This window comes from Oncorhynchus keta, chromosome 31 (genome assembly GCF_023373465.1).
Source record: "Oncorhynchus keta strain PuntledgeMale-10-30-2019 chromosome 31, Oket_V2, whole genome shotgun sequence".
Lineage (NCBI taxonomy): Eukaryota > Metazoa > Chordata > Actinopteri > Salmoniformes > Salmonidae > Oncorhynchus > Oncorhynchus keta.
The window spans coordinates 282,933-296,222 of record NC_068451.1 but is presented as its reverse complement, the minus strand read 5'-3'; the positions used below and the strand labels follow the sequence as shown (position 1 = coordinate 296,222).

Genomic DNA, 13,290 nt, shown 5'->3' with positions numbered 1-13,290 from the left:
ATGTAAATAAGGTATCTGGTTTTATTTTTTAATGCATCGAGCATCTGGTCCTGATAAATAGGCGGTTTACTTTGGGAATGTTCTTTTTCCAAAATTAAAAATAGTGCCCCATAGTTTCAAGAGGTTAAGGGATGGGTAGGGTCAAGAAGTTAAACTACAGTGCAGTTTCAATTTAAAAAATATAAAAAATAAAAGTAACAAAAATTGAAGGGCAGCTGTAAAATAACAATAGTGAGGCTATATACTGGGGTACCGGTACAGAGTCAATGTGTGGGGGCATCGGTTAGTCGAGGTAATTGAGATAATATGTACATATAGGTAGATTTACTAAAGTGACTATGCATGGATAATAACAGAGAGTAGCAGCAGCGTAATTGTCCTGTGATATCATTAAAGATGTTATATTGGAAACATTGTAACTTCAAGAGATTTCACAATATATACGTCAGAGTTACATCTAAATGTTGTGAACTCATATGATTAAATACGAGATGTGATTTTAGCATTCTAAATGAGAATTGTTTTTCATGTAAAGTTTTACCCAGTCAGTAACCACGCCAACGTGAGCACAGACATTATACCAAAAGGATGGAACACCCCTTTTTCCCCCAGAGTGTTTATAAAAGGACTCCTAACAATATTTACATTAAACCAGACATTGTGGACTGGTGGCTATATGGCTGAGTAATGGTTTAAAACTAAAGACCAGTATACGGACAGTAAGCCAGACGTCACAAATGGTTTAAAACCACCAGATCAGAAAGTGTGGAGCTGTGGCTACACGTGTAAAATGGTTACACTCTACCTGACCAGAAAATGGTAAGACCCTCAAACTCAGCAGAGAAGAAGAAGACTAGACGTGCACCGCCTCCAGCTAAAAATCTACATTTACAATGAGCGTATTATTCAACTGTATGTACAATAGTTGAATTAATTTGTCTCTCCTTCTCCCGCTCTTTCTTTCCCCACCCCTTCATTGTGTAACCAGCCCTCACATCGCGTTATTCCACTAGGTACTTTTCATTGCATTATGTAGTAATCGATGTATAATCTATCCTGTGTGTGTGTTTATGTAATTCTGTGTGACTATTTAGTTAGTAAATAAATAATTAAGCCAATTTATGTATCACTGAATCCTCATGTAGACTAGCGTTGGAGCAGATTTAACAGATTACGTTCAGAATGAGACTAATATGAGGTAATACTAATTATCAATTGACTGCTATGATACTGAGATATTCTGATCTTTTCTTGAGTTAATTTAGGAAATGATGACTCATAAAACAAACTTTTCCCGTGGTACCCAAGGTTACTACTGAGTAAATTGTTACATGATTTATTTAACCACGTAATAAATAGAAATGTAAAACACTAAATAAGAATGGTGTTCATGGGAGGACACCACGGAAGAAGCCACTGCTGTCCAAAAAAAAACATTTCTGCACGTCTGAAGTTTGTAAAAGTGCACCTGGATGTTTCACAGCGCTACTGGCAAAATATTCTGTAGACAGGTGAGTTGTTTGGAAGGAACACACAACACTATGTGTAGAGAAAAAAAGGCACAGCACTCCAAGCATCAACACCTCATCTCAACTGTAAACTATGGTGGAGGGAGCATCATGGTTTGGGGCTGCTATGCTGCCTCAGGGCCTGAACAGCTTGCTATCATCGACGGAAAAATGAATTCCCAAGTTTATCAAGACATATTGCAGGAGAATGTTAGGCTATCTATCCGACAATTGAAGCTCAACAGAAGTTGGGTGATGCAACAGGACAATGACCTAAAACACATAAGTAAATCAACAACAGAATGGCTTCATCAGAAGAAAATACAGCTTCTGGAGAAAGTCATAGTCCAGAGTCCTGACCTCAACCTGATTGAGATGCTGTGACAGACCTCAAGGGAGCAGTTCACACCAGACATCCCAAGAATATTGCTGAACTGAAACAGTTTTGTAAAGAGGAATGGTCAAATTCCTCCTGACCATTGTGTGCAGGTATGCTCCGCAACTACAGAAATCGTTTGATTGAAGTTATTGCTGCCAATGGAGGCTCAACAAGTTATTATATCCAAGGATTCACATTATTTGCCCACCCTGCACTGTGAAGGTTTAAACGGTGTGTTCAACAAAGACATGAAAACCTATAATTGTTTGTGTGTTATTAGTTAAAGCAGACTGTGTTTGACTATTGTTGTGACCTAGATAAACTTCAGATACAATTTTGTATGACCAATTTATGCAGAAATCCAGGTATTTCCAAAGGGTTCACATACTTTTTCTTGCGACTCTAGGTGTTCCCTTTGTGTGAAAGGGGAGTGTGGAGTGAAATAGAGATTGCATCATCTGTGGATCTGTTGGGGTGGTATTCAAATTGGAGTGGGTCTAGGGTTTCTGGGATAATGGCTTTGATGTGAGCCATGACCTGCCTTTCAAAGCACTTCATGGCTACAGATGTGAGTTCTACGGGTCGGTAGTGATTTAGGCAGGTTACCTTAGTCCCTGTGCCCAAGAACACTAAGGTGTTCGGCTTAAAACATGTTGGTATTACAGACTCAGACAGGGAGAGGTTTAAAATGTCAGCGAAGACACTTGCCAGTTGGTCAGAGCATGCTCGGTGTACACGTCATGGTAATCTGTCTGGCCCTGCAGCCTTGTTAATGTTGACCTGTTTAAAGGTCTTCTTCACATTGGTTGCGGAAAGCGTGATCACACAGTCATCCAGAACAGCTGATGCTGTCATGCATGATCCAGTGTTACTTGCTTTGAAGCAAGCATTGAATTAATGTCGCCACTCTGGTAGGCTCATGTCACTGGGCAGCTCTCGACTGTGCTTCCCTTTGTAGTCCGTAATGGTCTGCAAGCCCTGCCACATCCGTCAAGCGTCGGAGCCGGTGTAGTAGAATTCAAAAGTATTCCTGTATTGACGCTTTGTCTGTTTGATGGTTCGTCAGAGGGCATAGCGGGATTTCTTATAAACTTCCAGGTTAGAGTCCCGCTCCTTGAAAGCGGCAGCTCTACCCTTTAGCTCGGTGCGAATGTTGCCTGCAATCCGTGGCTTCTGGTTGGTTTATGTACATAGTCACTGTGGGGACAGCGTCATCAATGCACGTATTGATGAAGCCTGTGGCTGATGTGGTGTACTCCTCAATGCCATCAGAAGAATCCCGGCAACATATAGCAAAACAGTCCTGTAGCTTAGTATCTGTTTCATCTGACCACGTTATTATTGACAGTCACTGGTGCTTCCTGCTTTGATTTTAGCTTGTAAGCAGAATTCAGGAGGACAGAATTATGGTCAGATTTGCCAAATGGAGGGCGAGGGAGAGATTTGAACGCGTCTCTGTGTGTGGAGTGAAGGTGGTCTAGAATTTTGTTCCGACTGCTTGCACATTTAACATGCTGGTAGAAATGAGGTAAAACAGATTTAAGTTTCCCTGCATTAAAGTCCCCGGCCACTAGGAGCGCCGCCTCTGGATGAACGTTTTCCTTATGGCCGTATAAAGCTCATTGAGTGCAGTCTTAGTGCCAGCATCGGTTTATGTTGATAAATAGACAGCTACGAAAAATACAGAAACTCTCGGTAGATAGTGTGGTCTATGGCTTATCATGAGATACTCTACCTCAGGCGAGAAAAACCTCAATACTTCCTTAGAAATCGTGCACCAGCTGTTGTTTACATATATACAGTGGGGCAAAAAATTATTTAGTCAGCCACCAATTGTGCAAGTTCTCCAACTTAAAAAGATGAGAGGCCTGTAATTTTCATCATTGTGGGAAGCTTTGTCGTCTTTAAGCCATTCATTACAAATATAATTTTTTTTTAATCAACTAAACCTGTGATCGCAGCATCGAAGGGAAAGTATATCCAGGAATGCCATGAAAGATTTAAGGAACATTTTATTTTAAGACTTCATAGGTTTATAATACGGTCAATTTAATGTGCATTGGGTTTACTAGCATGATGGAACATGCTAGTAAGGAACATTATTCTCTCCATCCTTCAAAAGTAGACCCTGACTCTCTGTTGACCTATCACTTCAAATCCAAAGAGATTCCATTAAGCTTGCTGCATGGCGTCTGTAACCAAAGTCCTTTAATATTTAAAGTCATACGGGTTGCAGCTAAGAGCTCCTTGGTGAATACAGAGAGAGAGAGATAGAGGCGTGCCAGGTCAGATCGAGTCATGTTCAACTCCACTCCGCTTGACTCTCTCCAGCATTGTTTGTTGTTTATTTATCCATTTTCATCGGCATGACTCTTTATGTAACTGCAGAAAGGGGACATCATTATATTTTGCAGAGAAGGGACTCAAAAGCGGAAAACACCGTATCAGACAGATCATTTGCGATTTATTTATTCACTGCGCTACACTAAACTAGCCATGGTCAGACATACAGTACATGAACCGATCAGTACATTAATTTCCCTATAGGCCAAAAGGTTTCAAAAATTTACCAAAAACTAGAAGATGTATTATTCTGGATAAATAACATCACAGTATCTTCATTTTGAAATGGATGATCGCAGGCTACAGTTTAAACAGTTTCTTAACAGGTTGTTTATTCCAAGAACCGTCAAGTGTGTTGCTGCAACCTCATCTGCCAATTATTCCTTCCTTCTCCTAAGTGAAGCCTCTCCTCAGTAGCACTGGTGTGATGCTAACTCACACATGAACCATCTGTGTGCTGCTTATGAATCTGTGAAGCAGCATGTACCAAGACAGAGGGTAGAGAGAAGGAGGACAACAGCGTTAGAATTAGAAGGAAGATGAGTGTTGTAAAGCAAGCCAAAGGAAGACACATCAAAAATAAGCCAGAGGAATGTCGTTTATCCCTAGTTTTTCTGCTATAGAAAACTGCCATGGCCATATTAATGGTCGTTAAACTGAGTTGATCAATTGTTCTGCTAAAAGGGAGCATTTGAAGTGAGAGCTGGTCTGAGTGTGGTGGGATTGACAATGCCATTGTAATTCTCTCATGTAGTGATACATTTACTGAGATGACTCTCGAGCAAATATTAGGTTGAGAGAAAGAGCGAGCTCGTCAATGCTTTGCGTACGTCAGACATTATCGAGGTGATTTTTCCCATGGCCCTCTGCCCACCCACACGTGCTGACAACTTTGTGCGTTGTGTTGTGTGTGTGTTGTGTTGTGTGTGTCATGTTTAAATAACCCTCATTGTCAGGCCGTGTAGTTACAATTCCACAGTGTCATCCTACCTTTGGCTCCTGTTTCTACAAAGCTATTATTTACACTTGAAGGTCAGATCCTGCAGAACAGTATGGAAGTTAATTAAGTCGAAGGGTTTGACAGTTCTCAAAAAAACACACACTTCTCAACTTAATTGCTTTTTGACAGCTCCGCAGAGTTTGCAGAATATATAAATGTAATTTATGGCCCGGTCGCACCATCCGAAGGCCAATAGAAAGCGCACAGGTACCGACAGTGGCTGCCAGTAAATTTGCTTCCGAGTGGATAATAACTTGCCACTGAGGGAGTGAAGTTGTGCTGTGTATTCCAACTGCTGATGTACAGTTAGCGGAGACAGTCTCAGCAGGTTACACTGTAACAAGCCTAGCCTACATTTACCAAGGGAGCAATGACAATTAAACTGAGCTTGCTTTGGATGTGATTAACACCAAGGTCTCCCCGTGCCGTACAGTATCTCACCGTTGGAGAACAGTAAAGTTATCACACACAGTCCTGGATGATCAGGCACAGCTTTTGGCTGGTTACCCTTATGCTGTATACAGTGCCTTGCGAAAGTATTCGTATTCCTTGAACTTTGAACTTTGCGACCTTTTGCCACATTTCAGGCTTCAAACATAAAGATATAAAACTGTATTTTTTTGTGAAGAATCAACAACAAGTGGGACACAATCATGAAGTGGAACGACATTTATTGGATATTTCAAACCTTTTTAACAAATCAAAAACTGAAAAATTGGGCGTGCAAAATTATTCAGCCCCTTTACTTTCAGTGCAGCAAACTCTCTCCAGAAGTTCAGTGAGGATCTCTGAAAGATCCGGCCTTATACGGACTACATTAACATCATACATGAAGGAAATGGGATCAGAATGAGCCTGTTAGATTCTAGCCACTATAATGTGTAGCTGACGCAGTGGGAGAATTGAACCATGCTGTGTAACGACTGAAAGTAGCAGTGAAGTGATGCCACTGGATTTACCTGGTACTCATTGGGCCAGAAGGTGCTGACAGCCAGCTCCACTTGGTGCCACTGTGGTCCGTGGGACCCTGACGTGTACCATACTGGGCTACCCAGCGGGCCGCCGTTGACCCGAACGTACGCTCGCAGTGCCCCTGGACTGTGGCCATCGCGGCTGTACAGGAAGTAGCTGAACTGGACGCAGTGTGTGTCGTTTTCACTCAGCGTCTGCAGCAGGAGCTGGGCGCGATGCCCTGCAGCATGCTGGGAAGAGTTCACCAGCATATAGGAACCTGGAGGGAGGAGAGAGAAATAAGGGTAATGTCACACGAGGGTCAGAGATAATGCATACTGTAATGCCATGACCCCAAACTCAGCGATGAGCAAAATGTCTGTTTTTGCATTTGTGTTTCGCCATTGGGGTGCATGAACTGATTAACCTGACTCATCCTTCAGGTTCCCTTTGGGTTATGATACAGTGTTCTGAAATGTAATCGGAAGTAAGTTATTCTGAATGTGTTTACAAGTACTGAATCATTCATTTTGGCCAAAAAAACTGAACAGAGTAGAAGTGCATTTTTCAACCGATTTTAGAAAGGAATCATTCAAATTTCTGCAGATGATAGAATAGAAGCACTAAAGATCTAAATGACATATCCCTCCTAAGAGAGTAACCTCTCTTCAGATGCTAGCCTCACTGACAACGTTTACTTTGCCCACCAATATCCCATTATTATTGGGGATAGTCAAAATGTTTGTTTTTGAGTTGACACATATAAACATCATATCCCGTTTGCAATAAACTGAAAAGCTTGTATCACGGTTATGGGAAACCAGACATATGCTGATCTTAGAAAGGATACAGTGGCATGTAAACATCTTATCCTATTTATTGTTGTTGTTTTGCAGGCTAAGTTTCGCATATAATGGGTGTTGTGTCATCATTTTTTCATCTGATTGTCAAACAAATCACTTTAAAAAAAAGTAGTCTAACTGCCCAGTTCGATCCACCATAATTAAATGTTAACTTATTTTGCTGATCCGGACCGTGTAGCCGACTGGCTACTTTCACCCGTAATTTAGAAAACTTTCTGCTTAGCGTTTCTGACATTTGGTAAGCCAAATTATAACTGAAACCATATGATAATTTCCGACATTTGGTAGACCATTTGGTTGTCAAATATAGTTAGATAGTAGCAGCTTCTCTTTTGTTATAACTTGTTGCCCCAGAATTCTAAGTGAAGTGGATCTATGCATATTCACTTTTTTTTAACCTTTATTTAACCAGGCAAGTCAGTTAAGAACAAATTCTTATTCTCAATGACGGCCTAGGAACAGTGGGTTAACTCAGGGGCAGGAGGACAGATTTGTACCTTGTCAGCTCGGTGGTTTGAACTTGCAACTTTCCGGTTACTAGTCCAACGCTCTAACCACTAGGCTACCCTGCCGCTCCACTTTAATGACTCTACCTACATGTACATATTACCTCAACTAACCAGTGCCCCCACACATTGACTCTGTACCCCCCTGTATATAGTCTTGCTCAAAAACTTCCACAGCGGAAAGGGGTCCGGTGCAAAATGTCAAAATTTCACCAATTTGACCAGTTAAGAAAACGAAAAGCTGAAAAAAATATGAAACAGGAATATGATGGGTGCATATTTTATGTGGTTGCAATACTGTCTGCTTGCATAACAGTGTCAATGATAAGGCACACACAAATTCAATTTTTTTCAAGAGATGCTGAAAGAAATAAATCATATTTCTGTTCCCAAGATAAATGTACATTTTTGTATCATTTTACTGCAAGAAATGCATAATTCTGCAGGAGTTAATATAATATTACGCTAAATGTGAGAGGATATAGGCCGACAGTCATTGTCCATATTTCTGTTACTATTTCATTTGATGTATTTATTTTTATATTACCTTTAAGGCAAGTCCGATAAGAACAAATTCTTATTTTCAATAACGGCGTAGGAACAGTGGGTTAACTGCCTTTGTCACGCCCTGACCTGAGTATTCTTTGTTTTCTTTATATATTTTGGTTAGGTCAGGGTGTGACAAGGGTGGTATGTGTGTTTTTGTCTCACCTAGGGTTTTTTGTACTGTCTAGGGGTTTTGTAGGTTTTTGGGGTTGTTTACCATCTAGGTGTTTATATAGGTTGCCTAGATTGGTTCTCAATTAGAGGCAGGTGTTTATCCTTGTCTCTGATTGGGAACCATATTTAGGCAGCCATCTGCTTTGGGTATTTGGTGGGTTATTGTCTATGTCTAGTTGCCTGTGTCTGCACTGTTGATATATAGCGTCTCATTTGTTGTTTTGTAAGTTTGTTTTAGTGTCCTTTCTTCATTAAATATAGAACATGTATTCATATCACGCTGCGCCTTGGTCTCCTCAATACGACGATCGTGACAGCCTTGTTCAGGGGCATGCACGACTGTGTGGCAGGCATTTAATCAGCCTGCTATGGCTATTTGAAACAAAGGGACAAGTACTCCAGTAGGCTAGATATTTACAGCAACAAGGTGAGGCTGAGGTTGGTGAGGGTGACTGATGAAACATGAGTCCACTAAGACCCAGAACTCAAACCCCAAAACCCCTTGTAATTAGGACAACACAACCTCCTCCCCAATCGCCTAGCATCTGTCCTCCATCAAGTCTGTGCCCACAAACGTGACTAAAACAACAATGCCAGGAGATCCTGTGTACCAACATAATCAAGGTTGTGGTCTTTGCACTCCAAGGTCTCTGTTTTTCCATTCAGAAATGTACAGTTGTAAAATTTCTGACATTTAATCCTACTAAGAATGACCTGTTTTAGGTCAGTTAGGATCACCACCTCATTTAATGTGAAATGTCAAAATAATAGTACAGAGCATGATTTATTTCAGCTTTTATTTATTTCATCACATTCCCAGTGGATCAGAAGTTTACATGCACTCAATTAGTAATTGGTAGCATTGCCTTTGAATTGTTTAACTAGGGTCAAACATTTCGGGTAGACTTCCACAAGCTTCCCACAATAAGTTGAGTGAATTTTGGCCCATTCCTCCTGACAGAGATGGTGTAACTGAGTCAGGTTTGTAGGCCTCCTTGCTCGCACACACTTTTTCAGTTCTGCCAACAAATGTTCTATAGGATTGAGGTCAGGGCTTTGTGATGGCCACTCCAATAGATTGACTTTCTTGTCCTTAAGACATTATGACAACTTTGAAAGTATGCTTGGGGTCATTGTCCATTTAGAAGACCTATTTGTGACCAAGCTTTAATTTGACTGATGTGTTGAGGTGTTACTTCAATATATCCAAATAATTTTTGTGCCTCATGATGCCATCTATTTTGTGAAGTGCACCAGTCCCTCCTGCAGCAAAGCACCCCCACAACATGATGCTGCCACCACCGTGCTTCACGGTTGGGATGGTGTTCTTTGGCTTGCAAGCACCCCCCTTTTTCCAAACATAACCATGGTCATTATGGCCAAACAGTTCGGTTTTGGAGCAGTGGCTTCTTCCTTGCTGAGCGGCCTTTCAGGTTATGTCGATATAGGACTCTTTTTACTGTAGATATAGACACTTTTGTACCGGTTTCCTCCAGCATCTTCACATGGTCCTTTGCTGTTGTTCTGGGATTGATTTGCGGTTTTCGCACCAAAGTACGTTCATCTCTAGGAGACAGAATGCGTCTCCTTCCTGAGTGTTATGACGGCTGCGTGGTCCCATGGTCTATATACTTGCGTACTATTGTTTGTACAGATAAATGTGGTACCTTCAGGTATTTGGAAATTGCTCCCAAGGATGAACCAGACTTATGGAGGTCAACAATCTTTCTTCAGAGTTCTTGGCTGATTTCTTTTGATTTTCCCATGATGTCAAGCAAAGAGGCACTTATTTTGAATATAGGCCTTGAAATACATCCACAGGTACACCTCAAATTGACTGAAATTATGTAAATTAACCTATCAGAAGCTTCTAAAGCCATGACATCATTTTATGGAATTTTCCAAGCTGTTAAAAGGCATAGTCAATTTAGTGTATGTAAACCTCTAACCCACTGGAATGGTGATACAGTGAGTTAGTTATAAGTGAGATAAACTGTATATAAACAATTGTTGGAAAAGGTACTTGTGTCATGCACAAGGTAGATGTCCTAACCAACAAGAAATGTGTGGGGTAGTTGAAAAACGAGTTTTAATTACTACAACCTAAGTGTATGTAAACTTCCGACTTAGGAAATGCTGAGGGGGTACATACAGTCTATCTACCCTCCCCTCAGTCTACGTTCCATGTCATAATTGTGAGAACTCTAATGCAATGATCGGGGGTAATTTATCCCCCCTCATATGGGGAGAAAATGTATATCAGGGGTAACATTTTCTGGTAAACAAAATTTGTGGTCTATTTAGTGAAATGCCCATGTGGCTATTATTATGTTGAAAAGTCTAAGAGAGAATTCCAAGTCCCTATTACAGAACACAAGAGCAACTTCAGAACTGGTGACAAGAAGTCTGCTGTAGTCAGACACTTTAAACTGGTGTGCTTTTCTTTTATTTTGAAGATCTTCTGGAAAACAGTAGAAATAGTATGTAAATTATGATTGTGAAAAATTAAGAAGCAGTACTACAACCATCTATAAATATGGGTGGATGTCTGTTGAATGCTGCTAAAGAGAAAGACATTCAAATGTAAAGAACATTACAGTGAGTGCAGGCTTTTCCTTTCTTCCGGTATTTGTATTTGTATTTATATGTATTAAGGATCCCCAAGGCAGTACCTACTCTTCCTGGGGTCCAGAAACATTAAGGCAGATATATACAATTTTACATGACACTACAGTACCTTGCAAAAGTATTCACTCCCTTGGCGTTTTACTCCTATTTTGTTGCATTACAACCTGTAATTTAAATATATTTTTATTTGGATTTCATGTAATGGACATAGACAAAATAGTCCAAATTGGTGAAGTGGTACACACGTGTGTATCTTTGCTATGATGCCCCTAAATAAGATCCGGTGCAACCAATTACATTTAGAAGTCATATAATTAGTTATATAAAGTCCACGTGTGCAATCTAAGTGTTACATGATCTGTCACATGATCTCAGTATATATACACCCAGAGTCTGCAACTCCACTAAGCAAGGTGCACCACCAAGCAAGCGGCACCATGAAGACCAAGGAACTCTCCAAACAGGTCAGGGACAAAGTTGTGGAAAAGTACAGATCAGGGTTAGGTTATAAAAAAAATCCAAAACTTTGAACATCCCACGGAGCACCATGAAATCCATTATTTAAAAAATGGAAGGAATATGGCACCACAACAAACCTACAAAGAGAGGGCAGCCCACCTAAACTCACAGACCAGGCAAGGAGAGCATTAATCAGAGTGGCAACAAAGAGACCAAAGATAACCCTGAAGGAGCTGCAAAGCTCCACAGCGGAGATGTGAGTATCTGTCCATAGGACCACTTTAAGCCGTGCACTCTACAGACCTGGGCTTTACGGAAAAGTGGCCAGAAAAAAAGTGAATTTGCAAATAAATTCATTAAAAATCTTACAATGTGATTTTCTGGAATTTTTTTTCTGATTTTGTCTGTCATAGTTGAAGTGTACCTATGACCTATGAAATTACAGGCCTCTCATCTTTTTAAGTGGGGGAACTTTCACAATTGGTGGCTGACTAAATACTTTTTTGCCCCACTGTAGATGGGAGAAACTTCCCTTGGTTTAGGTTCCACAAATGATCTATTATAAGAAGTGACAGATCTGGATGCCCCTTGGCCCCCTATGTTAAAGGGGTAGAGAGGGGTGGTGTGGCCACATATCTAAAGGCCCGAGAGGGTCTAGTACAACCAAAATCTCCCCCTCTCTAGCCTGATGTCCCCTGATTTGTGTCTGTGCTCCTGGGGTTGAAATCTCCGCACTCTCAAGGCGCTTTGCTTAATTAGATCTTTCAGAGTCATTCCCAGTTTCTGCACCCAGAGGTACTCGTAAAAGTAAGAGCGAATGAGCAGGCAATGTTCTCCTCACAGGCTCTGTGAAGGGAAATTGTGTTTGCTCTTAGTTTTATACACATGCTTTTAACACGTTTCTGTTGTCACTGCAAGTTAATGTTATGTTATGTTATGTATTGTTCTCCATTTTATATGGATGCCTTTGACCCTCCCTTGACAATGGGGAGGTGTTGAATATGCAACGAGAGAGTTGGAGGTATCAAATATGCAAAGAAAAATGTATTCGATACAACAAATTTTATTCAGCAAAAAAAAAAAAAAAATCACCGTTTGACACCACTATAACTGGCTCACTCAATCAAACTCTCAACAAACCTACAAACACTCAAACAGTTAACTACTGGCACTATTGTCCCGGATGCTGTCACCTTTATTAAATCCTCCTCAAAGGAGTCTCGAAACATACGAGTTGGAAGATGCAAGGTGCACCTTTGGCCAATTTGTTGCTGTATCATCTCTCACTGTGGTGAGATATTTTTGGAGGTGGGGGGCAAGTCCATCTCTCAGCCATAGCGCTTTGCCTGACACTCTCCACCGTGCCCTTCTGTTTCAGGGGGGACATGAAAGTGAATGCACAGCTTGGCGGTAGAACTACAAGGACAAGAAAGAAAGAATGGAGAAGTGATGATGAAGGGAGGAATGTGCAGTCCACTATCTCAACTGATGCACAATGTTCCTTGACTCTCATTGAGTTAAAGCCCTGAAAACATGTGCAGCATGTGTTGCTCGTTCAGAAAGGTTGATAGAGACGGACATACAACAAGTACTGGCTTCAAGATGTTGGAAAGGTCTAAGGATTGACCCTGGTGGACTGTTATATATGACAACTTTAGATAACTTGAATGCTGCAGTGATGGACATGCTGTTCAACTTTGACCTTGAGCGCCATCCATTTACTTTGAAATCCTAGCGCACGGTGTGAAGAACCTCTTTAGCAGCAGCACGTTAGTTGGAACTCTTGTTATCTTCCACCATCTCATTATTCCAGCAAAGAGCTGGGGTCAACACAACCTCAACTGGCTCTCCTTTAAACACAGCACATGATGATTATGGTGAAACCTCCGCCTCTCATGAAAAAACAGTCATCTGACTTTTCTGAAAAGCCGAA

General features: G+C 40.9%; 1 protein-coding gene across 3 annotated transcripts in view; it reads right to left on the bottom strand.

The window, feature by feature from the left end:
• Positions 1 to 13,290, bottom strand: part of LOC118364163 (receptor-type tyrosine-protein phosphatase U) — a 306,643-nt gene that overhangs the window by 170,224 nt on the left and 123,129 nt on the right. For all 3 annotated transcript variants that reach the window (XM_035745412.2, XM_035745413.2, XM_035745414.2), the window contains exon 3: positions 6,190 to 6,461. In XM_035745412.2, coding sequence (XP_035601305.1) covers positions 6,190 to 6,461 — 272 coding nt within the window. The remainder of the gene's footprint in view (positions 1 to 6,189; positions 6,462 to 13,290) is intronic.